The following is a 26,401-nucleotide window of genomic DNA, read 5'->3' on the forward strand; positions in this document are numbered from 1 at the left end:
ATCTTCCTTGCCAGCAGATACTCTAGAGCAGGTTTGTCTGCTGGTCCATTTTTATGTTCCAGTGTTGAAGGTGCCGACATGTACCTTCTGTTCTCCTCATTCTGTGTTTGGGATACATGGAAAGTGGTTGGAAGAGGGAAGGAGAAATGATGTGTAATTGAGAAGAAACTCACAGCAAACCTTGATTTTTTTTGTGTGGAATCATCTCCATTTCCAGGGAAAAACAAAAGAAAAGGCAAACCCCAAATCCCAGGTTGTAGCCTTTTGAGAGACCCAGGCAGAGTGGCAGAGCTAGCTGTTGGGCAGAGGAGAGGCTGGTCTGAGGGTGTGGGCCAGCAGCAATGATCTTAACACACGCACTTCCAAATTTCATCAGTAATTAAGAAGGATGGCACACGGGAGGAAGGGTTCCCAAGGACATCTTCCATCAATAAAGAGCTTCTCGGAGCTGTTTTGTGTGCCAGGAATGACTGATGGGAGTGCTCGTGTGTGAACCAAAGGAGAATCGAGGACCTTATGTCCTATCCAGAAAGCCAGAGCTGGGGATGGGAACAGGATTCTCAGACCAGGCTCGGTCTCACTCTTTTTTTTTTTTTTTAAAGTGAGGCAATTGGGGTTAAGCGACTTGCCCGAAGTCACACGGCTAGTAAGTGTTAAGTGTCTGAGGCCAGATTTGAACTCAGGTACTCCTGACTCCAGGGCGGGTGCTCTATCCACTGCACCACCTAGCTGCCCCCCCCCCCCCCCCCCGTCTCACTCTTGAGGGGAACTAAGAAGCAGAACTCTCGGGGTCTTAGAGGAAGTGAGTGCCAGGGCCACTGTAGCCTCCACAGATGGACGAGTCCTTTGTGGAAAACCATTTGGAGGCTGATGTTTTGCGGGCCACTGGAACAAGATGTGATTTCTGGTGGCGCGCCCACATCCCTCCCTTCTCAGAGCTCAGTGAGTGTGAGGGAAAGAGAGGAACAAACCGAGCTTTTTGTCTCACCTTTCCCACATAACCTCATGCGAAATGTTGCTCTGTTTGGTCTGGTTTTTGTTTTCTCAGTTCCGATACAAAAGGCGGGTGTATAAGCAAGCGAATCTGGATGAGAAGCAGCTGGCCAAGCTCCACACCAAGGTGGGTTGGCTCCAGGTGATGTGGCCTCAATGGCCTTTGATGATCTCTGATGATTCTTCCCCCTTCGCATTCATTGCTCAATGAAAAAAAAAAAAAACATTTGGCATCTACTGTGCTTCAGCCTTGGTGCTATGTGTGAAAAGATAAGACAAAAAAGAAAAGTAGTCAGCAAGCATTAGTGCCCCAGGCTTTGTGCTAAGTGCTGGGGACACGAGAAAAACAGCAACAAGCATTTATTAAGCACCAACTGTATATGCCAGGTTATGTATGTAGTTTTCTCAGAGGAGCCTTGAAGCAAGGAACTCTTCTTCCTTCTTTCTTTCCTTCCTTCTATTCTCCCTCTTTCTTTCTCTCCCTTCCTTCCTTCCTTTCTCTTTTTCTTTCTTTCTTTCTTTCTTTCTTTCTTTCTTTCTTTCTTTCTTTCTTTCTTTCTTTCTTCCTTTCTTTCTTCCTTCCTTCCTTCCTTCCTTCTTTCCTTCCTTCTTTCCTTCCTTCCTTCCTTCCTTCTTTCTTTCTTTCTTTCTTTCTTTCTTTCTTTCTTTCTTTCTTTCTTTCTTTCTTTCTTTCTTTCTTTCTTTCTTTCTTTCTCTCTCTCTCTCTCTCTCTCTCTCTCTCTCTCTCTCTTTCTTTCTTTCTTTCTTTCTTTCTTTCTTTCTTTCTTTCTTTCTTTCTTTCTCTTTCTCTCTTTCTTTCTCTCTTTCTGCCTGCCTGCCTGTCTCTCTTTGTCTTTCTATATGTCTTTCCTTCCATATTCCTTTCCATCTTTCTTTCTTTCAGAGCAGAAGTTCTTTGGGGGGCAAAGAACATATCCTTGACATTCCATATAATGTCCTTGGTGTATTAGACTTAGAGTTAGAAAAACCTGGGTTCAAATCCTACCTCAGACAAGCTGTGTGACCCTAGACAACTAATTTTTCTCTTCTCAGCTTCACTTTCTTCCTTTGTAAAATATAGGGGTTGGATTTGATGGCCTCTCTGGTCCTTTCCAGGCCTGCATCTATGATGCTATTATGTTGGCTCAATCCATCAGATATCTGCTAAACACCTACTGTGTGCCTGTCCTTGTGCTTACTGCTAAGGATAAGAAGGTGAAAAGCAGCATACCCTGCCCTCAAGAAGCTGAGAACTTCAGAGCAGCATCCTGCCAATACCCAGATTAGATAGATGGAATGTGATGGAGAAACTGAGTCAGACAGAAGTTAAGTGACATGCCAGTGTTAGAGGCTGGGTTTAAACTCAGGTCTTGCTGGCTCTGGTCCAGCATCCCACCCATTCCACATCTAAGCTGGCTCTAGGTGCTGTATAAGGCATGAATGAGCACTCAGGTGAGATAAGGCAGAAGAGGCAGATGGGCATCAGCTTGCTTATAGCCAAGGTGGTGATTCTGTCCCTACAGGCAGTAGGGAGCCAGTGAAAGTTTTTGAGTGGCCTGCTCAGACCTAGCTCACAAAATCTTAGAGCTGGAAAATGTCAAAGGGCATTTACTCTGATAGAGGAAATCCCTACTGAGTGGTCATCTTGCCATCACTGCAAGGGGAGGCACCAGCTCTAGGTTCTTCTTTGGGGCCACCTCTCATTACGAGGCATTTGGTCCTTACATTTGTCTCCCTGCTTCTCTTTGCCACCTCCTGCCTTGCTCCCAGTCCTACCCCCTGAGGCCAAACAGAAGCCTTCCCTCTAACAGTCCTTTGTCTCTCTTTGCCCTGGATTATCCATAGGCCAAGGCCAGCATCTCCCCCTTCGTTAATAGCCCCCACAGTGACAAGCACAGAGCTTTTGGCCTAAATCCGGTAGGCCTTTAACAAATGCGCCTTGTTCTTGCCTGGTGTGGCTGACTGCTTGCACTCTTTGGATGCTACCTGCTACTGCTTCACTTTAAATAGCAGCAAAGTCAGGTTTGGAAGTTCTAGGTTCATCTCCCGTCTCCGGACTAGCTCTCAGGAACAGTGCTAATTCCTCCTTCTCTCTGCCTTCCTGCAGAAGAAGGGGGTGTTTGCAAACCTGGACACTTGGTCAAAATGGGGCTGGAGACATTAGAAAGAAAAATTCCCCAGGGAGTGGGAAGGAAGAAGGATGCTAGATTTGACCCCGGGTCTAGCATACTCTGCTGGTTTTCCACCGTACTCAGCTCTTGGTACTCAGAGCATCTGCCCTTTCCCTCTGAGAAGGAAGAGGTAAGAACAGGAAGTGCCCATTTGGTGTCTTTCAGGCATTTCTTGAGGCTACCAACCCAATGGGATGACTGTTCTCCTTTTGGTTTCGCAGACAAACCTGAGGAAATGCATGGACCATATTCAGCATCATTTGGTGGAGAAAATCTCCAAGATGTTGGAGCGAGGCCTGGACCCCAACTTCCATGATACAGAAACAGGAGGTAAGTGGCTGGAAGCGGAGTCCTCCCTAATGCTCCTCCACATCTTGTCAATAGTTCTATTCATCTCTGGATTGAAATATGCCTGTGTCCACATGTGCCTGCACACAAGGATTCCATGGTCAGAGCAAATGCACAACACACCTCTTATCCCTCAGAATAAAGGCTGTGCCTTGTTGTTTGCTATCATGAACCCATCTGACCTTAGAGATCTCGTGAGAGAAGAAGCAGGGAGCAGTACAGCCTCCTTCACACTCCCCTCCACTTCCAGCTCCTCTCTATGGGTACATACCCCAATGGAGAGTAAGCCCCTTAAGAGCAGGGACTGGTGAGCTTGCTTGTATGTATATCTCTAGCATTGGGCACAGTGCATGGCAGCTTTTACTAAGGGCTTCGTAAATGCTCACTCTCTCCATCTCTCCGTCTCTCCATCTCTCCGTCTCTCCATCTCTCCGTCTCTCCATCTCTCCATCTCTCCATCTCTCCATCTCTCCGTCTCTCTGTCTCTCCATCTCTCTGTCTCTCCGTCTCTCTATCTGTCTCTCTGTCTCTCCATCTCTCCATCTCTCCACCTCTGTCTCTCCATCTCTCCACCTCTCCATCTCTCCATCTCTCCACCTCTGTCTTTCCATCTCTCCACCTCTCCATCTCTCCATCCCTCCACCTCTCTGTCTCTCCATCTCTCCATCTCTGTCTCTCCATCTATCTCTCTGTCTCTCTGTCTCTCCATCTCTCCGTCTCTCCATCTCTCCATCTCTCCATCTCTCCACCTCTGTCTCTCCATCTCTCCGTCTCTCCGTCTCTCCGTCTCTCCATCTCTCCGTCTCTCCATCTCTCCATCTCTCCATCTCTCCACCTCTGTCTCTCCATCCCTCCACCTCTCTGTCTCTCCATCTCTCCATCTCTCCATCTCTCTGTCTCTCTGTCTCTCTATCTCTCTGTCTCTCTGTCTCTCCATCTCTCCATCTCTCTGTCTCTCTACCTCTCTATCTCTCCATCTCTCTGTCTCTCCATCTCTATATCTCTCCATCTCTCCTTCTCTGTTTCTCTGTCTCTCTGTCTCTCCGTCTCCCCACCTTTCCATCTCTCCACCTCTGTCTCTCCATCTCTCCACCTCTCTGTCTCTCCATCTCTCCATCTCTCCACCTCTCTGTCTCTCCATCTCTCCATCTCTCTGTCTCTCCGTCTGCTTGCCTGCTTTCCCTTCTTCCTCCCTTTCACTGCCAGACTCTCAGAGAAGGGCATCTAGAGTCATTGTCTCCATCTCTTCGCTCTCGGTTCTCAGCCCTTTATGATGTGTCTTCCGACTCAGCACTGAAGGAAAACTTCTCTTTTCAAGCTTCCTAAGGACCTCTTAATTGCTAGGTCACTTGCTTCTTCTCACTCTTCACATAGCGCGACCTCTCTGGAGCACTGAATTCTCTTGACCAAACTCTTCTCCTGGCTCTGGGGTTTTTGTGGAATTACTTTCCTTCAGATTTTTACCTGTTTTCTCCAGTCCCTTTTGCTGGCTCCCCATCCCCTAAGTGTGGCTGTCCCCCAAGGTTCTATTTGGGATCTCTTTCACTTCACTTCCTCCCCCTTCTATTATTGAACCTATGGGTTTAATTCTCATCTCTAGGCAGATGATTCCTGGCTCTGCATCCATCTCTAGGCTTTCTCCTGAGTACTAAGCCTACTTCACCAGTTGTATGCCATACCTCTGCCCCTAAGATATCTAAAGCTCAACATGTCTAAACTATAGTGTACTATTGGGGGCAGCTAGGTGGCGCAGTGAATAGCGCACGGCCCTGGAGTCAGGAGGACCTGAGTTCAAATTCGGCCTCAGACACTTAACACTTACTAGCTGTGTGATCCTAGGCAAGTCACTTAGCCCCAATTGCCTCAGCAAAAACAAAACAAAAACAAAAACTATAGTGTACTATCTCGCTCCCACCCATCCCAAAATCACCCTCTCCTTTTCCAAATGTCCCCATTTCTTTTGGGGACCACCACCAACTTCACCATCTTGGAGTCCTCCCCAACCCTTCCCTCTTCTTCTCCTTCTCCCTTCATATCTAATATATGAAGTTTGATTGATTTTACCTCCCTGCTATCTTTGGTCTCTGCCCTTCTTTGCACCCACAAGGCCCTCAAACTCTGGTGTAGGCTCTCATCCCCTCTCATCTGCAGTAGCCTTTTATTTGGACCCCTACACTCCAGTCTCCCCTCTCCAGTCCTGGTCCACACAGTGGCCAAAATAATCTTCCCAAAGGACAAGCTTGACCTTACTACTGTAATGCCTGAGAACCTTTGGTCACTCGTTAGTGCCTCTGGATCGCATGTCAATTCCTTCTGTTACCAAACTCCTGGTTCTGGGTCTCTAGCCTATCTTTCTAGACTCACTGCACACCCATCCTCTGCACACCCTCTGTGTCCCAGACAAACCGCTCCCCCCCCCCGCCCCGTGTTGGTTCCCAAACTCACCCTCTCCTTCCCTGTTATCCCCATGTCCCAAAAGCCCCCCTTCCTCCTCATCTCAGCTTCTTCAAATCTCCAGCTGACTTCGAGGCTTAGCTCAAGTGCCCTCCCCCAGGAAAACCCTCTCTGGATACATTAGGGTCTGCCTGTCATGAGACAGTATGCCATAATGGTCAGAGAGCCAGCTTTAAAGTCCAGAAGAGCTGGGTGCAAATCCTGCCTTGGTAGAGAGAATTTCCTTAATCTGGGAAGTCACCATTAGGACTTTCTGATCTCTATATTTGCCTGTGTCACATTGTTCTCCCTAGCAGAACAGAAACTCCTTGAGGGCAGGGCATGGCTGCTTATCATCTCAGTGTCTCCAATGCTTAGTCCAGTGTCTTATAGATGGAGCTCAATAAGGGCAGGTTGGATTGAATTGGAATCACAGTCAACGTGACAAAGAGAATAGTCATGATGAGAAAGAATAAAACCTCTTTATTTTAATGGGAAAAAAATCAAATGATGCAACAGTAAGGAGTTTTCCCATGGTTCCTCACCCAAGGAATTTGATTTCATCGGTGTAGGCAGCTCCTGATGCAGGAATTCCCTTCACCTCTCACCTGTGGCTGCCGAGAGCACTGAGGTTAGGTGACTTGCCCGAGGTCACTCAGCCCACCTGTGTCAGAGGTGAGCTTTGGACCGAGGTTTACTTGGTAAATCCAAGGCCAGGCTCTTCTCCACTATGCCGTCTCTGTCACGATGCCTTTCTTTCTTTAGACAATGTTGTCTAATTCCGTTTCATTTTATTTTTACTTTCCAAAGATCTCTCACTTAGGGGATATGCAGAACCCTATCAGTACCCAGGAGGAGCATGAGCTTCCCTCCTGTGATTCTTTGCTAGCTCAAGAGATACGTTCTTGTCATCCTTACCTCTGATTTCCTCTGGAAGCTTCAATTCGTTTGGGTTCAGTTATTGAGTGCAAATTGATATTGTACTCTGCTGTCCTTTGCTACTCTCTGGGCTTTGGAAATATTCCAATTGTAAGTCAAACACACTCTTTAAAAAAGTGTGACTCTCTTCTGTTTTTATATCTCCTTCATTTCTGAATGTCCCCTCTTCTTCCTTAGCAAATTACCAGGCACAAAGTGGGTGACTAATAAATGCTTATTCCCTTCCTTTTTGTCCAGTGAGCCACCCTTTGTAATAGAGAATAAAAAGAGGCGGGGTGGGGGCGGTAAGGGGAAGCAGTTTAGCAACTCCTCTGGGCAGCCTCCTCACATTGCCTTGCGTCTATAGACGTAAGTCTATGTTTTCTGCACCTTCACAGCAGAACATAGCCTCCCAGAGGGCAGGGACTATTCTGTCTTATTTTTGTATCTCTGCTACCTTGCACGGTGCCTGGTATACAGCAAATGCTTAATAAGTGTTTGTTGGATTCAAGTGTAGATCTTTACTTTTATGATTATCACACAACTATCCCTTATTCATGAACGTATGTAGAGAGAAAGGGAAGGAATAAGCATTTACATAGCACCTACTGTGTGCCAGACATCACAGAGAGGATCTCCCTCAATGTTCACAACAACCTTCAAGGTAGGCACTGCTTCTAAGGCCCCCTCTCTGCCATCTGAAAGGCTTAGTGACTTTGCCAAGAGCCTTGCGTCCCTTGGTGGCCGGCTTGGGCTCCCAGCCCCTTCTGCCAGCTTTACCCATTCTCCCACATTCTTCAGGGTGGCATCAGCCTTCCCCCTGTACCACTGGCTCATGTCACTGGGACAGTGCATATTTTGTAGGTGAAACCAGGTGAGCTAAGGCAAGAGAAGAGAACATTTGATTTGAATAACAGCTGAGAAGATAATTAAACCCCAGAGGTAGAAACTGCCAATAAGCAAACAAAAAAGCACCCACCCCTGTGGCTGCTGGTGCCTGTCTGGGCCCTGTTTGGAATGCAGATGCTTGCCTACAACATTAGGAAAAGAACCTTTCTGCCCCCGGTGCCCCCCTGCCCAGGGCTGATGGGAAAGAGCCAGCCAGGTGGAGTAGTCAAGAGGCTCTGCCGAGCTGCCTTCCCTGGAGCCAAAGCACAGTGAGCAGTACTCAAATACAACACCACTCACCAACACTCCTCTCTCCCTGTGCCTGTGGACCACATGAGGAGACAGCCCTTCCACACAGGGATGGCTGTGGCTCCCAGATAACAACTCCCTTAAGTTGATTCAGGACAACCAAGCCCATTGGGCTTCCTTTCCAATTCTGTGTGTCCCTGTGCCTCTCGGTAACAAGCAATGATGGATTTTGCTCGTGGCTCTGCCCATGTGCAGATGGAGAGAATCCGGCTTCGTTCCAGCAGCCCTGAGCAAAAGCATAGACTCTCGGCAGGTTACTGGTCTTTATTTTGCTAGAAAGATATTCATCAGGGATGCATGGGGGGCGGGGTGTTTACAGGAGACCACAGCTCAGGAACAGACCTGCCAAGACTCTCCATCTGCAGTTGACTTGGCAACTTGGAAATGATTTTATACTTAAACTCAATGCCCTTGATTCCTATCACTGGATTGTATTTGGATGCACTCTCTGAGTGGGCCGCTAGGTGGCACCATGGTGCATAGAGCACTGGACCTTGAGTCAGGAAGACTCATCTTCATGAGTTCAAATCTGTCCTCAGACACATATTAGCTGTATGACCCTGGTCAAGTCATTTCTCCCTGTTTGCCTCAGTTTCCTTATCTATAAAATGAGCTGGAGAAGGAGATGGCAAACCAGTTCAGTATCATTGCCAAGAAAACCCCAAATGGGGTCATGAGGAGTTGAACATGACTCAAATGGCTGTGAACAACAACATTCTCTTAGGTTGACATACACCCTACTGGAATGGGAATTTTTATTTTATTTTATTTTTTAAAAAATTTTTATTTTATTTTTTTGGGGGGTGAGGCAATTGGGGTTAAGTGACTTGCCCAGTGTCACACAGCTAGTAAGTGTCAAGTATCTGAGGCTGGATTTGAACTCAGGTCCTCCTGAATCTAGGGCTGGTGCTCTATCCACTGTACCACCTAGCTGCCCCAGGAATTTTTATTTTTGATGCAAACCTAAATAACATACAAAACATTTTCTTTGTGTTCCATACTTATCTTAGATTATTTCCCTTCTTACTTCCTCTCCCAGGTGGCTTCTGCTTATTCCCTGAATTTGGCCTTTCCTCTTCCATCCCCATGACTTTCCATAGGCTGCCCTTCCCTTTCTCCCTTCAGCCTCTAAGAAGACCTAACCTGCCCAGGGTTTAACTGTGGTGTCGTCTACTTGAGGAATCCTTTCTTGAGCCCCCTGGGTGCTAGGGTTCTTTGTGCCCTGAAGCCATTGAAAATGCATGCATGTGGAGGCATAGTTACAGTGGAAAGAGGGCCAATGTGTAGACAGTGGACCTGAGTTCAAATCCCAGCTCAGTCACTGACGATCTCTGTGACCTTGGTCAAGTCTCTAGGCCTCAGTTTCTTCTATAAAATGAAAGGGTTGGGCCAGGTGACCTTGATGGCCCTATACCTCTCAGGACAATGGAGGCTCTTGAGGAGACTGTTATCTGTGTCAAGCACCTATTATAGAGCCTTGCGCACAGTAGGGATTGAATAACTGCTTTATTTAACTGCATTAGTCAAAATTCCTAGAACCTTGAGAATTTATAGTTCTCCGTATAGACCAGAGAAACCTCAAGATACAGAGTCAAGACCATGGACTGGTTTGGAACAAGCAAAGGTCGAGCACAGCCTTGGTTGAGTCACTTGGAATTCTTCTAAAGCTCAGTTTCCATGTCAGTGAAATGGGGTTGGCGATGCATGGAGCAGTGCTGCCCTTGGAGTCAGAAAGACATAGATTTGAATCCTACCTCAGACACTTGCTAACTGTGTGACCTTGGGAAAGTCACTTACCCACCATCTACCTCGGTTTCCTCCTCTGTAAAATGAGGGGATTGAACTTGATGGCTCCCAAGGTCTCTCCCAGGTCTAAATCTATGATTCAGCGAGGGGCCTTCACAGGGTGGCAAAGATGACCAAGAAAGCTGGTTTGTTTGAATGTACTTGGTCACAACAATGCAGAAATGAGGAACACTGACCCAGTGAGCATCCTTGCCAAATGCTGACATCTGTGTATGGACATGGATCCTGCCTGAGCCTTCAGGACCAATACTCTAGACCCCCTGAAGAAGGTTCCCCGCCAGCCAATGTGGAAGAACAGGGAGGGAGAACAAAGGCAGAGCTGTGCACACCCCTTCCTCAAGGGGTTACTGCCAAGCCAGCTGGCTAGAAGCTCTCTCTTCTCCAGACGCACAACTTGCTTCCTGAGCTTGGATTTTCATGACAAGCCACCAAGAGGACACGATGAAGTGACCTTAGCCAGTCCAAATTTCCCAAACAATTTTCACATTTCATTTAAATTCTAGGGTTGAGGGCGGCTACGTGGCACAGTGGATAAAGCAATGGCCCTGGATTCAGGAGGACCTGAGTTCAAATCCAGACTCAAACACTTGACACTTACTAGCTGTGTGACCCTGGGCAAATCACTTAACCCTCATTGCCCTGGCCACCCCCCCCCCCCAAATGCAGTCTAAATTTTAGGGTTGAGACTTGTTTGCCTCACTAAAATATCTTACCTCTTACTTTAAATGGGGTGGAGCACCCCATGTAAGTGATTGAGTAAACATAGGCCATTTTTATTAAGCAAGTCAAGAGCATCCATTCTGCCCTTTGAAAGCTCATCTATCCATCCTTCCTGGACTCCAGTAATCCACAAAGGACTTGACTGGACTTCCTGCCTTGCCTGTCCCCCAGCCCCCCTGAGCCTTCCCCCCCAAGGTTACCTTTCTTCTATGGGAGTTGACTGCATGCCTCTTCCCTATTAGTATTTCATCTCCTCCTGGGCAGAGTTTTTGCCTTTCTTTCTGCCCCCAGGCTCTCTCTGATACACAGTAAGCCCAGAAGAAATATGTGTTGATTATCCCATTGACTAATTCTGTTCTTATCCAAGTCCCCTTCAGCTCAGCCATGCTGTGATTCCTGGGGTGATGAGGCCATCTTTTCTGGTAGGACATTGCTCAAAGGGCTTGTCCATTTGTCATCTTGCCTCTGCCCCATCTTGGGGGGGGGCGTCCTAATCAGGGCCATCCATTCCGCTTGGGTCTGCTTTTCATCATTCGTGAACTGTCGTTAAATACGCTGACTTAGGTACAGGAGGATTAATGGGCTGATCATTGCTGGGCATTAAGGAAATCAGAAATTGATTGGAGTATAAATACTCATGTAAAGGGTTTTCCTCTTGAAAGTCAGCCCCAAAATGGCTTCCACCAACCTTTCTTCTTCATCTACTTCCCATTCCTGTCCTACTAGCTTATCTGCTGCTCCCTGGGCATGACCTTTTTTTTTGATATGTGCTTTTAAAGAGGTGAAGTCCACCATGTTTGGAGGGCAGAGCACCACCTCTGTGAGTCCATACCGGTCTCTGAAGCACAGCTCTAGGAAGTGCCCAGCTCCCTCCCTTATTGGGGCTCCTCCCCTCCTGTATACCCATTGCTTTTACTTGCTGGTCCATGTGTTGTGCCTCAGTAGAAAGTTAGCTTTTTGAGGGCAGGGACTTTTTCTTTTCTTTGTTTCCGGCACCTCCCCAGTGCAGGACCCCACACAGAGTTGGAGGTTAATAAATGTTGGTTAAGTTGAATTGACTCTTCTAACCACCCATTATTCTGCCCTTTAGAAACACCACTGACATTGGCAGCCCAGCTTGACAACTCCGTGGAGGTGATCAAAGCCCTAAAAAATGGAGGCGCCCACTTGGACTTCCGAGCCAAAGATGGAATGACAGCCCTGCACAAAGCCGCTCGAGCCAAGAACCAGGTGGCCCTCAAGGTAAAGGCGCTGAGGGCGAGCTGTGGGCTCTCTCGGGGCCCACATCACCCCCTCCCTCCCCCAACACCTCAGAATTAATCAGCTGAGGTCGGCCAGGTTCTAACCTGGTTTCCTCCCATGAACTAAGTTTCCCCCCAAGCACCGCTTGTGAATTTGTGAATTTTTTCTCTCTGTTGAGAGGTTTATGTTCTTAGTCGTTAAAGTTTCTGGTGAAACCTAACCTTATTTGTGGAAGGCTGCTGCGGGCTGGCATCCCTGCCACTGGAGGGTCAGAGGCAGCAAATGCCAGGACTCTGGATTCCTTACTTATCTTCCTCTCACAGCTGCCTTTCTTTGACTTTCACTCCAACAGGGATATTTTGTTTAGATCTACTCATTTAAATGTTGGGTGAGATCAATCCATTCCTTTGTAACCATCCCCGAGAGTTCACTTTCCAGCCAATAAACCCCCAAGATATGACAACTGCTCCAAAGTGGCAAAGGTCACCCCGCCAATTTCCATCACACCTTTTCCACTGACCTCCAGCACAGTGTGTTGCATGCAGTAGGCACTTAATGTTTGTTGACTAAGTGAATACACTGGAACACACATCCTCGAACAGTCCTTCCTTCCTAAGGGGCTGGCCTTTGACCCTGGAGACTTGATGAGGCCAGACGAGACCACCCGCTGAGATGGAGCTGAGTGGTGCCGGGTGGTTGGCTGACATTCCTTGCGTCCATCTGCTGTGTCTAATTGATCAGGTTCCAGCGTTTTCCCAGATGGCTCTTTAGGCTCAGCATGACAAGGTCCACACCAGGGTGTGGCAGAGCCTTACAGTCCATTCTCCCTGCCTCGTGACATATGGGACAGACGGGTGACGACTGTGCTCTGTGGTCTCTCTTCAGACGCTGCTGGAGCTCGGGGCCTCCCCAGACTACAAGGACAGCTACGGCCTCACGCCCCTGTATCACACAGCAGTTGTTGGAGGGGACCCTTACTGCTGTGAACTGCTCCTGCATGAGCACGCCACGGTCGGCTGCAAGGACGAGAATGGCTGGCACGAGATCCACCAGGTAGGCTCCCACAGCAAGAGGCTGTTTACCCAGGCGGAGCAGGCTGGAGTGGGGCCTCCTCAGCTTTGTCCACTCACAACCCCTGTTCACCCAAGAAATTTTTAGGCGACCCTGGGTATATGGGTATATGAAGTAGGTATACGGACCTTTTACTCTTGCCAAATTTTTTACAATCCCTCCACATGGTTGGTTACATGACCCCACAATTTAAGAAGCTTTGGCATAGTGGATAGGGCGTCCTCTCAAAATCAGAGCTCTGGGTTCAAGTCCTGACACTTAGGAGCTGTGCGACCCTAGGCCCGCCCTCTCTTTGCTTGTGAAATGGTCAGGTGGAATGTTAGGCTCCTCCCAGCTCAAACAAAAGACATTCAAAAAATCACATGAGGGGCAGCTAGGTGGCGCAGTGGATAAAGTACTGGCCCTGGAGTCAGGAGTACCTGAGTTCAAATCTAACCTCAGACACTTAACACTTACTAGCTGTGTGACCCTGGGCAAGTCACTTAACCCCCATTGCCTCACAAAAAAAAAAAAAAGTAAAAAAATCACATGAAACAAAATCATTTCCTGTGTCCTCCCCAGTGACCTGAAGCAATCTTCTTTTATTGAGCTACTTTACATCCTAGTACTAACAATTAATACCTGAGCATCCACGGGAAGTCGATGAAACCTCTGTAAGGGGCTAAAATTCTAGCTATACTGTCTAAAATATCCAATGAATGGTCGCCAATAAATTATAAGCTTTAGCAAGAGTTAGACTTTTAAGCATTTATTAAGGAGAATAAGAATTTGGTGAAGAGAAAGAGAAAGGCCTAGATTCATCTGTCTATTAAAGGGAGAGCGCATTTCTAGCTCCGCTCTCTGCCAGAGTCCTCAGGAAAGAGAGTGAGCCAGCGCACCAGCCTCCCCCCTCTTCCTTGCACCAGCAAACGTCACTTCCTGACGCCAAAGGAAAGATGCCTGGTCCTGCCCTCAGAGGCCCTCTCCTACAGTAAGTCTCCAGCAGGTGGCGTCGTTCCACTCCTTACACCTCTTTGGACCCAGCTGCCTCATCTCATGGCTTGTTGCAGGGCAGCTCTTTCTAGCTGTAGCTCTAGAGGAATGTGAGCTATGGAAAGGAATGGAGTCTCATCACGCTATCAGACACTTGCTGTGGTTGTGCGCACTGTGGTCTCCAGGACTCCCAAGAAAGAGCAGAAGAGCGCCTGACGGCTGGGGGTCGGAGGCCATAGCTTAGAGCCGTGGTCACCATCTCAAATAGAAATGGGGACCACTAAGCACCCTGGCATCCCCCTCTAGGGATCCCTGCAGGCTACATAGTAAATACAATATCATCCTCTATGTTTTGTTGTATTTTCATTTCCTTTGTTGCACATCTCCTAGTCACACACCCTTGGGAGTGTGCCAGGTCACACGCAGGCCACTGGTCTGCTACCAAGTACCTTAAATGGCATTGAGGCTCAGAGGGAAAGTGATTGGCCCAAGGTCACACAGCTAGAGTGTCAGAGCTGGGATTCGAACTCATGTCCTCTTACTCCCAGTCTAGCACTGTCTGTACTGTACCCACTCCCCAGGGCAGAGGAAGAAGAGACCTGTGGAGAGCTGAGGGCAGGAGGCTGAGTGAGTAGGGTGTGGGACTTGGGTTCTAATCCCACTAGGGCTCATGGCTCTGTGAGCCTTTACTGCATGACCCCTGCACTCTCTTGGGCTCAGTTTCTTCATCTATAAAATGGGAATAGCTAGCACCTTCCTTGCATGCTGTGATGAGGATCAAGTGAGATGGTTTCTGTCTGGGTGCAGAATCCAAAGCCCCTTATAAATGTTATCTTCCATTTTTGTTATTATTGTGGTTAGGAGGTAGATGGGATGCCAGGTGTTGAACTGGGAAGACCTGGTTTCAGATTCTGCCTTGGACATGCAATGGGGGGGGGTGAGCCTTGTGTTCCCCCATCTGTAGCATTAGGATAACAAATCGTGCCCCCCCCATCTCCCAGGTTTGTGTGAGAGTCAGGTGTGAGGGACTCCACAAACCTGAGCTCTATATAAATGCCGGCCCTTATTACTATTGGTGTGCACTTATCAAGCCCCTACTGTGTGCTCTGAACATGATTGTGTGCTCATTTTCTTGAGTTTGGTCTTCAGGTGGCAGTTTCTCTGGGTTGCCCCCCACCCTTTGCAGACCAACGTTCACACCCTCTACCGTGTTTCAGCCCAGCCAAGTTCCCTAGTCCTCCCCCCTAGAGGACAGACTGATGCTGGGATCCAGAGGGATGGGAGGGAAGGAGGTGTGGACAGGTCTGTCTTCTCTTTCTGCTGGCGTTCCAGCCCTCCTGTTCACTTGCTAATCCCCCACCCCAAGCCGAGGCTCCAGCTGCTCTTGGTCCCAGGCCGCTTCTGCTGCCCAGCGAGCGACATAACGAGATTTCTCCTCTGTAATGGAATCTGGAGGCCCCGTCGAGGTCATTAGAATAGGATTTTCCCTGCCGCCTCATCTCTGTCTGTCCTTATTCAGGGCCTGTTGTGTCTTAGTTGGGAAGTCTCTGCTAAGCCGGCCTGACTCGGGGAGCGAAGTGACTTTGCTTCCTTGTAGGCCCTGGGCGGCAGCCTCACATCCAACTCCTCCCCTGGGCACCTTCGAAGCCTAGCTCTGAAAGGCACATCTCCTCTCTCCCCATATAACAAGGGCCTCTCTGGGTGTGTGTGGTTGGGATTACACACACACACACACACACACACACACACACACACACACACACACACACACACACACACACTCACAGTTCTTTTTTGTGCTTCTTTTGGGCTGGATTCAAGCCCTTTTTGTGCCTGCATTTTCAGACGCCCCCTATTGGGGGATGCTCCAAAAAATTCTCCACCCTGTACTGGTCATTCCAGAGATGAGCACTTGTCCTTGGGATTGGGAGCCCCCTCTTCCTTGAGGGCACATGGAGGCATCAGGATTAATATTCTCAATTCTCAATTTGCTTTTTTCTTTGGTATTGGATAGTAGGCATATATTCAGAGCTGGGAAGGACTTGTCTAGGGTCACACAGCTAGTAAGTGTCTGTGGCAGGATTTGAACTCAGGGCTTCCTGAGGCCAAGCCCAGTGGTTCCTCCAGTGTCACACCACTGTCTCAGATCTAGGTAGTGCTTTTGTGCCTGGTGAATGGGTGAGCTGGGGTACACCCCAGAGCCCCTGCAGTGCTGACATTGGTGCAGCCTTTCCAAAGGTTTGGGGTATTTCTCACCTCTAAGTCATAGCAAAAGTAATGCTAGATCTGAAGGTGGGGTGGTCGGGACTGACCTCCCGTTCTGACCCATGGAGGATGGGCCGGACCTGTCCTGGCTCCCGTGGGAAGAACATGGAGCCATGGGGACAAGCTGCCTGCTGGGGTGACCCACTGCCCCCTCCGGGGAGGCCTTCAGGCAAGGCTGATGTGGCAGTGAGTCTTGCCAAGGCCGGGCTGGCTGGTCACTGACGTCCCTTCGGCTGCCAGCTCCAGGCGTTCTGTGGCTTCCAAAGGTGGACAGTGGCCCCTGCTGGCCCTGGGATACATGGTACAAGCAGCAGCACTGGGCAGGTGGCACTGTTCCCATGCCCATGTACGGCCGGGAGGAGGAGGCAGAGTTGAGTGAGTCCTTGTCTTTAAGAGATAATGGGAGGGAGATGCCAGGTTGGAATGAGGCAGCCCAGAGCTCTGGGTGCTGTGGCGCCACTTGGCGGCTGAATGAGAGCCTGAGGCTTCAAATGAATCCTTGGGGCTGTGACCCTGGCTACACTCAATGCAGTTGCCCCCAGATTTGGAGGAGGGGAAAGAATGCCCCAAAGGCTTTGTGTCCCCATCCCCCACCCGGGCACCGGCAGGAGTGACTGTGGCTCGCTCTTGCCATCTGTGCCCAGACTCCCCAAAGAGACTGATAGCACCCCAGGACGGGAGCCTCATCCGCCCTCACCACGGCAGCTTTGCAGGTGCTGTCACCATGCTCCGCACCCTCTCAAGCTCCCTGGCCCCGCATCATGGTCTCCTGGCTGTTATGTGAGCTGAGGGTCCAGTGGGAGGAATGTGCATGTGTGTAACTCATCACGTACGACGCATGCGTCTATACACACGTGTGTGTGCATGTACAGGTGTGACCATGCACGTATGTGCCGAGATTGTGTGAGGGCTGGCCCTCCTGCACCTGCTGGGCCCTAACTCAGACCTCTCCGAGGGCCCCTGTACCTGGGCTACTTTAGCCTTCCTGGAAGGCTCCTGTTCCAACCGTTGTGTTAGTTCTTGTGTTGGCCTCTCGTCCTTGGCAGCCCGTGAATGACCCTTGCTCAGCCTCCCTCAGCGCAAGGCCTCCGGGTGATGGAGGCTCCTCCACGAGTCAGCTGCCCCATCTTTGTGTGCTGTTGTGCTGAGAAAACCGTAACAAGGGTGGGGCCGCTGGAGCATGGCCTCCAGGTTAGGAGATACAGAAGGTGCTGAAAGCGCTCTCTGGGGTGCAGTTCTGCCCACTCCAGTGCCCCCTTGTCCGGCTCTGCCTCTGGTGTCTTCCTCTAGCTGTGGCTGTACTCAAGGGTGTGGGCCCTCTGCCCTGCCCTGCCTTAGGTGGGTACCAAGCCTGGGCAGAGAAATGGGGGATCCCTGTCAGTTGTTGGGAGTGGGACAGAGCAGGGAGCCCTGGGGACTTAGAGCCCCAAGGGACAGATGCCAAGGGGCCTGGCTACGAAGGTGCCCACAGTGAGTCTGGGGGCTGGGGGGAGGGGAGGCGCTCGGTCCCCAGAAGGGGGAAGCAGAGGCTCAGACCTCAGTTCCAAGCCTGGTGCTTCCACTGACTACCAAGATGGCCTTGGGTGAGTCCAAAGTCCTGGCCTAGGAGTCGCACCCGAGCTAAAACCCTGCCTCGGACACGCACCTGCTGAATGACCCCAGGCAGTTTTCTAACCCCTGCCTGCCTCAGTTTCCTCAGGTGAAAGGTGTGGCCTCTTGGGTCCCTTTATGACCCTTCTGGGCCTCAGTGTCTTTATCTGTAAAGTCAGGGGTGGCCTGGACCATCTCTGGGGACCCTCCCCCCCCCCAGCCTCAGAACCCCTCCTGCCCCATCCCCCCACGCCTCACTTCTGTGATCTTTCCATATCCAGACACCTGAATGTCCTGTGGAAAGGCCCGCCAGGCCTCTCTGCTGCCATCTGGCGGCTCTTTCTGCTCTATCCCAGTTACGCCATGGGTTTCTTCCCTTCTCTCTTCATCCAGACTTTAGCAAGACTCCAGGCTCTTGCCCCACCTCACAGGATAACTTCGGCATGGGGCAGGTTGGGTTCCCCCCTCCCCTGCAGGTGGGATGCGTTGCAGGGGATGGGAGCCCGTGGCAGCCTGGACAGAGGTTGGGCGTCCCTGTTCATCAGGGGCAGCACCGGGGGCAGGGTCTCCTGGTGGGTTCCAAAGACAGTCAGATGCATGCTTAGCATGTGTTCTGGTGCCCCCGCTCCTTTGATCCCTGCCCATTCAGAAGCCAGCCAAGCCCCTGGGGTCCTCCAGCTCAGATCTGAACCGGAACACGGCTAACAAATGCGCAGCAGTCCACGATCAGCCTCCATAGATGGGCAGCTCCCCGGCCACTCCCCCACACACTGGGCTAATTTTCATTATTAGACATTGTTCCTCACATAGAGACTAAGGTATCTCTGCAACCTGAGAGTATGCTAGAGAACGAGGTGCCTGATAAATACTCATGGGGATATTTGGTTTTCTAGGCGTGAGCATTCCCTCCTCTAGTGTAGATTGTAGCCCCTTGTTCTCTGGTCTTTGTGAGTTGTTGGGACTGAAAAGCTTACAACCCAGGGGCCACTTGGTGATGATACTCTTGTCACTTAGCCAGACTGAGCCCCCAGTGGGCAGAGGATGCAGGCCGGGGCCTGTCTCCAAACTGGTCCACACAATTTGACCCACAGGGACCATGGTGTCCCTCAAGGGAGGGAGGGTTGCCTGAGAGGTTTATAGCAAGCTGGGGGCCTCTCCAGCTGTTTCTAAGGCAGTGAGGGCTATTTCCGGGCTTGCCCTTGTCCTCAGAGGGCCCATGTTCAATGCCCACAGGAAGCAGGTCTCTGGGGTGAAGAGCTGGGTCCCAAAGGTTGCTGCCTCACAAGCCTCTGACCTCTGTCTCCTGCAGGCCTGTCGCTACGGACATGTCCAGCATCTCGAGCACTTGCTGTTCTACGGAGCGGACATGGGGGCCCAGAATGCCTCTGGGAACACTGCCCTACACATTTGTGCACTTTACAACCAGGTGAGGGGCCACAAGAGGGAGTGGTGGGGAGAGGTGGTGGGCACGTTTTCATTCAGCAAACAGACTAGCTCTTTCCAGCTGTTTAATAGCAGCAGTGTGGCCCCATGGGCAGATGGTGATCTGTGAACTTCTCAGTGCCCCAGAAAGTGCCAAGCTGCATGGGGGGGCTCTCTCCCTGGCACTCTTATCCTGGTGAGTGAAGCCTAGAGGGTCCGCGTGGGGAGAGCGCTGTCTCTGGACACTGACGTTCGATGGCCAGGCAGAGGGTAGTGGAGAAGTGGTGGGTAGGTGGGCACCGCGCTGAGCAGTGGAAGCCAAAGGAAGGAAGGCTATCGGCAGAGAGGAGGCAGACAGGAAGAGAAGGGGAGAGGATGGACACCTGGTGACCGTCCCGGTACCCACCGTGGCACCCTGTGTCCAGTGGTGCAGATGGAGGGCCCAAAGCCTGTCGGCTGGACCTTCCAGGAGGATGCGAAGGAAGACGGAATTCCACCAGCCGAAAAGGTTCAAATGGCTCAAAATCTACACCTGGACCAGAGGAGGACCGAGGGGAGGCCATTGGATGGGTCCCTGGAAGGGCCGCCCAGAGCAGCAAAGAGAAATTGAAAGATTCCCCAGATTCTAGGAGCTGGTCTAGGGTTTGAACCCAGAACCTTGGACTCCAAGCCAAGGAGCCTTTCTCTTTGCTTCCTATTATGCTGAATATTCTCTAAGGTTTTGAGTGTGTCAGTCAACAAATACTTATCTAGCCTCCTTCCCCCCTGCTTGGCACTCTGGGCTAGCAGTGAAGGGAGGAGGCCCCTGGGGAGGTTCCAGGCCCACTAATGCCCCAGTACCTTCCCTCTGAGATCTCTTCCTCTGGCCACAGCCTGCAGAGTTTCCTGCAAACCTTCTCCTCCCTTACAATGGGAGCCCCTTGAGGGCAGGGAGGATTTGTTCGAGCTTAGCATGATGCTGGGTACACAGTAAGCACTTGATAAATGCTCATGGGCTGGGAAGCAGCACAAGTGTAAGTTGATGGTGGGCTCCTTCCCTCCTCAGGGGGCCAGAATAATGATGACCCAGGCAGGATAGGCCATGGCTTTGGTCTTGGGGGGGGGGTGCTTTTCTTTGCCTGTGTGGGAAAAGAGATGAGGCTGCTTTGGTGCTCTTAGTAATCCCGAGTGACCAGAAGGCACCTTCATTTGCAAACATCGATCAGGTAACACCCCCCTCCCCTCCCCGTGGGGTCTTGCAGGAGGACACAGGAACCTCTGCAGAACTGGGCACCATTGGCACGACACAGACTCAAGAGATACAAGCTCACCCTCAGGGCGCTTGGAATCTGTTAGGGAAGGAGGGGCATGGAGCCTCTGTGTCTAGGGTGTGGCCTTGGGTTCAGAGCTGGGGGCACAGATCACTTCAAGCTGGGCAGGGGGGCAATCCAGGAAAACTTCATGGAGGAGACTGCATCTGAGCTGGGCCCTGAGGATCAGCTACATACTCTTTTGACCAATTTATTTTATTTTATTTTTTTATTTTTGCGGGGCAATGAGGGTTAAGTGACTTGCCCAGGGCCATATAGTTAGTAAGTGTCAAGTGTCTGAGGTCGGATTCAAACTCAGGTCCTTCTGAATCCAGGACCGGTGCTTTATCCACTGAGCCACCCAGCTGCCCCCTACATCCTCTTTTGAACTGAATCCCGCCTTGTCTTCAGAGCCGTTATGAAGCATAAGGCCAGCTGCTGGAGTCGGGAAATTGCTTTTGAGCCTCCAGTCATGGGGCCTCATTGCTGGAGAGAAACACAAATCATGAGGCGTGGTTGTAACAAGGGAAACATCTGTTCAATCATCTGCCTCTTAATTACTACCTTAGTTGGGGGGGGGGTAAGTCAAAGCAGATTCTTAATCTTCCTGAGTGGAGCGTGTATAGATAATGCACCATAAAGAGGGGGGTATTTATGTTTTAAGCACTTGAAAGAACTAAGTGGGGGGGTTTCTGGTGGTGCCATTTCATTTTCCCCAGAAAGGTCTGATTGTTAAAAATCATACTTGGGAATCTGTTTGGAGGCTTCTTGGCTCATGGCTCTACATGGTCTCGGCCTCTTGGGCCACTTGGCTTTCCCTGTGACTTGAGGCTGGGTCTCCAGCCATCAGGATCACCGGGAGTCTCCTAGAATGTCTGATGGACACCTCCTCCCCCTCTGATCTACGGGGTAAGGGGAAGGCAATGGCAGAGGGAGGGAGCTTCCTGTACAAGGTGGTATTTGTGCTGAGACTTGCAGGAAGCCAGGATGTGGGGGTCAGGAAGGAGAGTAGTCCTGGCGTTGTGGACAGGCAGTGACAATTCATGGGGGGCTGTTGGTGAGGACATGGATGGGGATGAGGTGTAAGGAGACGAGGAAAGAGAGCGGGGCTTTCAGTCCTCTCATCCTGGTGGTGAGAAGGAGCCACAAGAGTGGATCAAGGAGAAGACGTAAAACGACCAGGTCTGGACTTCCAGGGAGCCACCTCGACAATTCTTTGAAGGAAGGAGTAGACTTTGGAGAGGCCACGGCCACCAGAAGAGTCTGGGTGAGAAGCCGCCATCATGGGCAGAACTCTGAGCATCCTCAGGCTGAGTCCCATGAACAGAGGCTCTCACCAAGCTTCCTCATGTGCAGGCTCCCCAAGGAGCTGGATGCCCAGAGGCTATCTTAGAATCAAAGGGCAAAGGGATTGTTCTGATCTTTCATTAGGAGGGAGCCTTCACCGCCAAGTTGGGTGGATCCCCCGGGCCAAACGACGGGGAGGATGTGGGTCAAGAAGGTCACTCCAGATGGGCTGGGACTTGGATCACTGGAGAGAATGCCCATGGTGATGAGGTCACCCATCCAAGAGCTTATTTGAGCAGAACAGGGAGAGGGCCCTGGACAACTTGTTAAGCACCTGTTTTGTGCCAGTCACTAGACTGGGGATTCACAGACAACAGTGAAACAGAACCTGCCTCCTAGGAGCTGGTATTGTGTTCAGGGCATCCCTAGGTTCAGGTCCTACTTACAAGCTGTGTGTCCCTGGTCAAGTCACTTCTCTCTGGGCACTCAGTTTCCTCATCTGGAAAATGGGACGATAAATAAACTGTTAAGTGCCATGCCAGTGAAAGATGGTCATTATTAGTAATGATGATGATGAGAACTATAAATGAGACAGACCCCTGCTGTGATGGGAGGCCTTTTTGTCTCCTGTAACGATCTATGTCTAAGCAGGGTTTGGTTGGGCTCACTCTGAGGTGGCATGTTTCTACTCTAGAATACCTTGTCTGCCTCACCTAGAAGCCAGAGAACATGGCAAGAAAGATGGGGATCTGAGGTCACTGGGTTTGAATCCTGGCTAACTGCTACTTGTGTAGCCTTGGACAAGTCCCTTTCCCTCCCAGGGGCTCAGTTCCCTCCTTTGTAAATACATGGACTAAAAGCCTTCTCAGTTCCTTTCCAGCCTCTGAATCAGTGATTCACTGTAACATAACAGCTGCCCCAAACCTTATCTGTTTGGGCAGCTTGGAAGAGGCAACACGGGGAGATAGTAGAGCCAGTGCTAGACCTCAGATCAGGAAGACTCGGATTCAAATCCAGCCTCCCTGAAGCTGGAAGCTACGACCCCTCTTTATTTACACAGCTCAAATTTACATTGTCTCTTTGATACATCACACAGGTGACTCACTTTGAATTTGAGGTGCACCAAGACCCTCACCTCTGTATCTGAAGTACTGTCATGGTACTCCTCCTCTGTCTTATATTTAGTGAAGTTCATTGGTCCCAATGTCAAGGCTTTGCATGGATCCCTCCTGAGTTTCCTTTGGTTAGTTTAGCCCAGGGCTCTCACCTGCCAAGATGGTTTTGGATTCTGACTGTCATAGAGTGTCTTGTCCCAGCTTTGTGTCATCTGCAGAGCTAATGAGCCTGCCATGCACGCCCTCATCAAAGCCATTGATTTTAAAAATAGAAAAAGAAAAAGTTAAACAGCCCAAGGCAAGTGCATGGAGACCCTCTGTCATGTGAGCATTGAGCCATTGACAACTATTCTGGCCACGTGATCAGGTCTGAATCCATCTGAGGCCACTCTAGTCTAATCCATAGCTCACCGCCACCTTCTCCACAAGATTCCATGAGACGGCTCATCACAAGCCATATTAAAATCTAGGTAAACTTAATGCTCGACGTTCACCTCCTCAACCAGAAGGTAATGAGGTGAATGGCTATTGTGGGCCCTTGGTCATCATTGCTTCCTTTCTGGTTGGTCACCCCTAGGACTCTGAATGATCAGCTCTAGAATTTCCCCAGAAATCCAAGTCAAACTCATGGCCAATTATTTTCAGACTTTATTCTCATTCCAATTTGTTTTTTGGGCGGGGCAATGAGGGTTAAGTGACTTGCCCAGGGTCACACAGCTAGGAAGTGTCAAGTGTATGAGGCCAGATTTGAACTCAGGTCCTCCTGAATCCAGGGCGGGTGCTCTCTCCACTGCGCCACCTAGTTGCCCCCTCTCATTCCAATTTTTGAAAATGGGGAGTGAATTGGCCTGCCTCCTATCTTGTGGTTCAGGGATCTCTTCAATATCACCATCAGTAGCTCAGCAGTCCCATCTGACAATACTTAGGATTTGGGACCTTTGCCCATGTACTCCGCAGCTCTCCTCCCTCTCATGATAGCTCACCATGGCCTGCGGAGGGTCCAGAGTTCTTAGAGACTTGACCCAAATAGCAATGTCTTTGGCAGGCTCCCAGCTTCCAGTGTAGTCTCGAGGAGATAGCCAAGGACCAACCCATCCATGGGCACTACGACTCATCCCGACATCCTCTACCCCACAGCACCATCTGCCTACTAAGGCAGAGTCAGGGGAAGGACCGGATGTCTTCAGTGGAGTTCCCCAGGGATCGGGACCTTGTCCAGTGCCATCAATACCAAGCTTGTCCAATCTGATGATGAAACAGAGCTGGACAGATGGCACTCTGGATCATAGGTGGGATCCAGGAGCATGGTGACTGAATCCAGTATAATAAATGCCATAGGGACAAAGCTAATGTGTTGTCCTTGGGTTCAGAAAGTCAGCTTCATAAGATGAGATGGCTGGCTGGGCAGAGGCCATCTGAAAAGGCTGGGGAGGGGCAGCCAGCAGCCCAAAGACAAGCAGAATGTGGGTCAGCAGGGAGATGTGACAGACAAATGAAACAGTGTTAGGAAAAGCTCAATTAACAGGAAAAAGGAGCCCCCGTGACCTCAGTGACACCTTATCCAGAGCATTGTGGTCAATTCTCCTAGGACACTGAGGAGCTTGAGGAGAGGGTACAGGGGAGGGGCAGCCGGGCTGGCAAAGCACCTGAAGTCCCCATCATATTGCCCTCACTTTGAGCATTGTCTCAGTGCCTAGGAGGTAACCTGACTTCCCTGTGTTCACGCTGCTGTTAGGTCAGAAGCAGACCTTGAACCCACATCTTTCCAGTTTCAGGCTTGCTCTCTATCCACTATGCCCTAGAGCTTCTCAATTAGGGAGAGAAATGACCAGGTTATGTTTTTCAGGAGCATTGAAAGTCTACGGAGAGGTGCTGCAAGATCCCATTCTAACCCCCGTATCCCCCCAAACCATGAACCAAGGCTTCCCCTTCAGGTGAAATCTAGTCACTAGCACACCAGGGAGTGGGGCACTCGGCATATACCTCCCACTCAGCTGATTCTTGGCCTCTGTTGACAGTGGCAAGTTCTTACCACACACCCCCTGGACAGCTTCTCTGTCACTGTTCAAAGAATCTACTTGATGAAGACATGAGGCTTCTGTAATGTTTTTCTTTGATTTCCTCTCCTCTCAAACTTGGGTTTCTTCTTTTATTTTTTCTGACAAACTGCCTCAGTCTGATAGCCTTTGATATTGAAAGCTTCCTTCATTACTGAGCCCTAAAATAAATCTGTGACTGCCAGAGGTATATCGATGCACAGGTAGGCAGCCAATTGGCTGTTTTCCTTCAAGTCCCTAATTAGCTGAATCCATAAAAAAGCAAGAGGAAAATCTGAACCCGGTAGATGTGATCAGAAATGCATAGTTGAGGAGGCCGATAGGCAGTAAAGCAAATAGATGAATAAATCTGTGTGTTTGTCTTCATCTCTCAGCCTTAGTGAAGAAAGGTTGCTAAGGAGACTGGGGAAAAAAGACCATTTATTCTACATAGAGGAAGCAACAATTAGGGATAACATCTCAAGTTTCTATCAACACAGCTGGATGAGCAAATGGGGTTTGTGTGTGTGTGTTGGGGGGGGGAGCTTGTCTAAGCTCCTACAGACAACCCTGACTGTGCTGCCCCCAGTCCAGTGGCCTACCCAGGAATCTCCTAGGGGTTTAAGTTACCAGTTAGAATCTCACCCATATCTTACTCCAGAAAGGGAAAAAAAATTCCACCAGCAACAAAAATATCAACCCCAGGGACAAAGGGAGCTATTTTTGCTCAAAATGAGTGAAGGAATTGAGCCTCCATCATGAATGCTGCTGGGAGTAAGCTTAGGGACACCCCAGGGTCAAATATCTGCCCTCCATCAATAGCAAATTCATTTCACCTCAGTCTCAACAGCATTTCTTTCTTTTTGTTGTTATTGGTTTTTGTTTGTTTTGTGGCTTTTTTTGTTTTTGTTTTTTTGCAGGGCAATCAGGGTTAAGTGACTTGTCCAGGGTCACACAGCTAGTGTGTCAAGTGTCTGGGGCTGAATTTGAACTCAGGTCCTCCTGAATCCAGGGCCGGTGCTTTATCCACTGCGCCATCTAGTTGCCCCTCAACAGCATTTCTTAGGCACATGCTGTGTGTTAGACCCAGGGACATAGCAGGGACCCAAAGATGAAAAGCAATAGGCCCCTCAATGCTGAGGAATTGGTCTTTTGTCCCTGAAGAGATGGGGACCCATGAAAGCTTTTGAGCAATGGAGTGACGTGGTCAGGCCTGCCCATTAAGCTAGCAATGTTGGCAGCTGTGGAGAGGTAGAGACTGGAGGTGGGGGAAGCCCAGGAGGCAGGACGCCCTCTGCTGCACTCTGGCCATGGTCCAGGCAAGCACCAATGAGGGCCGGGCAATCCTGATGATAACAACAATCACCCTAATACTAACTCCATATATTTGTGCAGGGTTGAAGTTTTGTAAAGCACCTCCCAGCAATGCCGTGAGATAAGTCTTATTACTGGCCCCGTTTTCCAGACCCCGGAGCTCCTTCCAGCCTGAGCTCATGCACGGCTCTCCTTCTGCGGGAAGTCTTTCC

At 50.1% G+C, this 26,401-nt stretch overlaps 1 protein-coding gene across 2 annotated transcripts in view; it reads left to right on the forward strand.

Annotated features, from left to right (window-relative positions):
- Nucleotides 1–26,401, forward strand: part of SHANK2 (SH3 and multiple ankyrin repeat domains 2) — a 692,308-nt gene that overhangs the window by 102,732 nt on the left and 563,175 nt on the right. For both annotated transcript variants that reach the window (XM_043971951.1, XM_043971952.1), the window contains exons 5-9: nucleotides 1,049–1,120; nucleotides 3,386–3,494; nucleotides 11,677–11,828; nucleotides 12,714–12,881; nucleotides 19,036–19,152. In XM_043971951.1, coding sequence (XP_043827886.1) covers nucleotides 1,049–1,120; nucleotides 3,386–3,494; nucleotides 11,677–11,828; nucleotides 12,714–12,881; nucleotides 19,036–19,152 — 618 coding nt within the window. The remainder of the gene's footprint in view (nucleotides 1–1,048; nucleotides 1,121–3,385; nucleotides 3,495–11,676; nucleotides 11,829–12,713; nucleotides 12,882–19,035; nucleotides 19,153–26,401) is intronic.

Source organism: Dromiciops gliroides, chromosome 6 (genome assembly GCF_019393635.1).
Source record: "Dromiciops gliroides isolate mDroGli1 chromosome 6, mDroGli1.pri, whole genome shotgun sequence".
In the NCBI taxonomy this organism is placed as follows: Eukaryota; Metazoa; Chordata; class Mammalia; order Microbiotheria; family Microbiotheriidae; genus Dromiciops; species Dromiciops gliroides.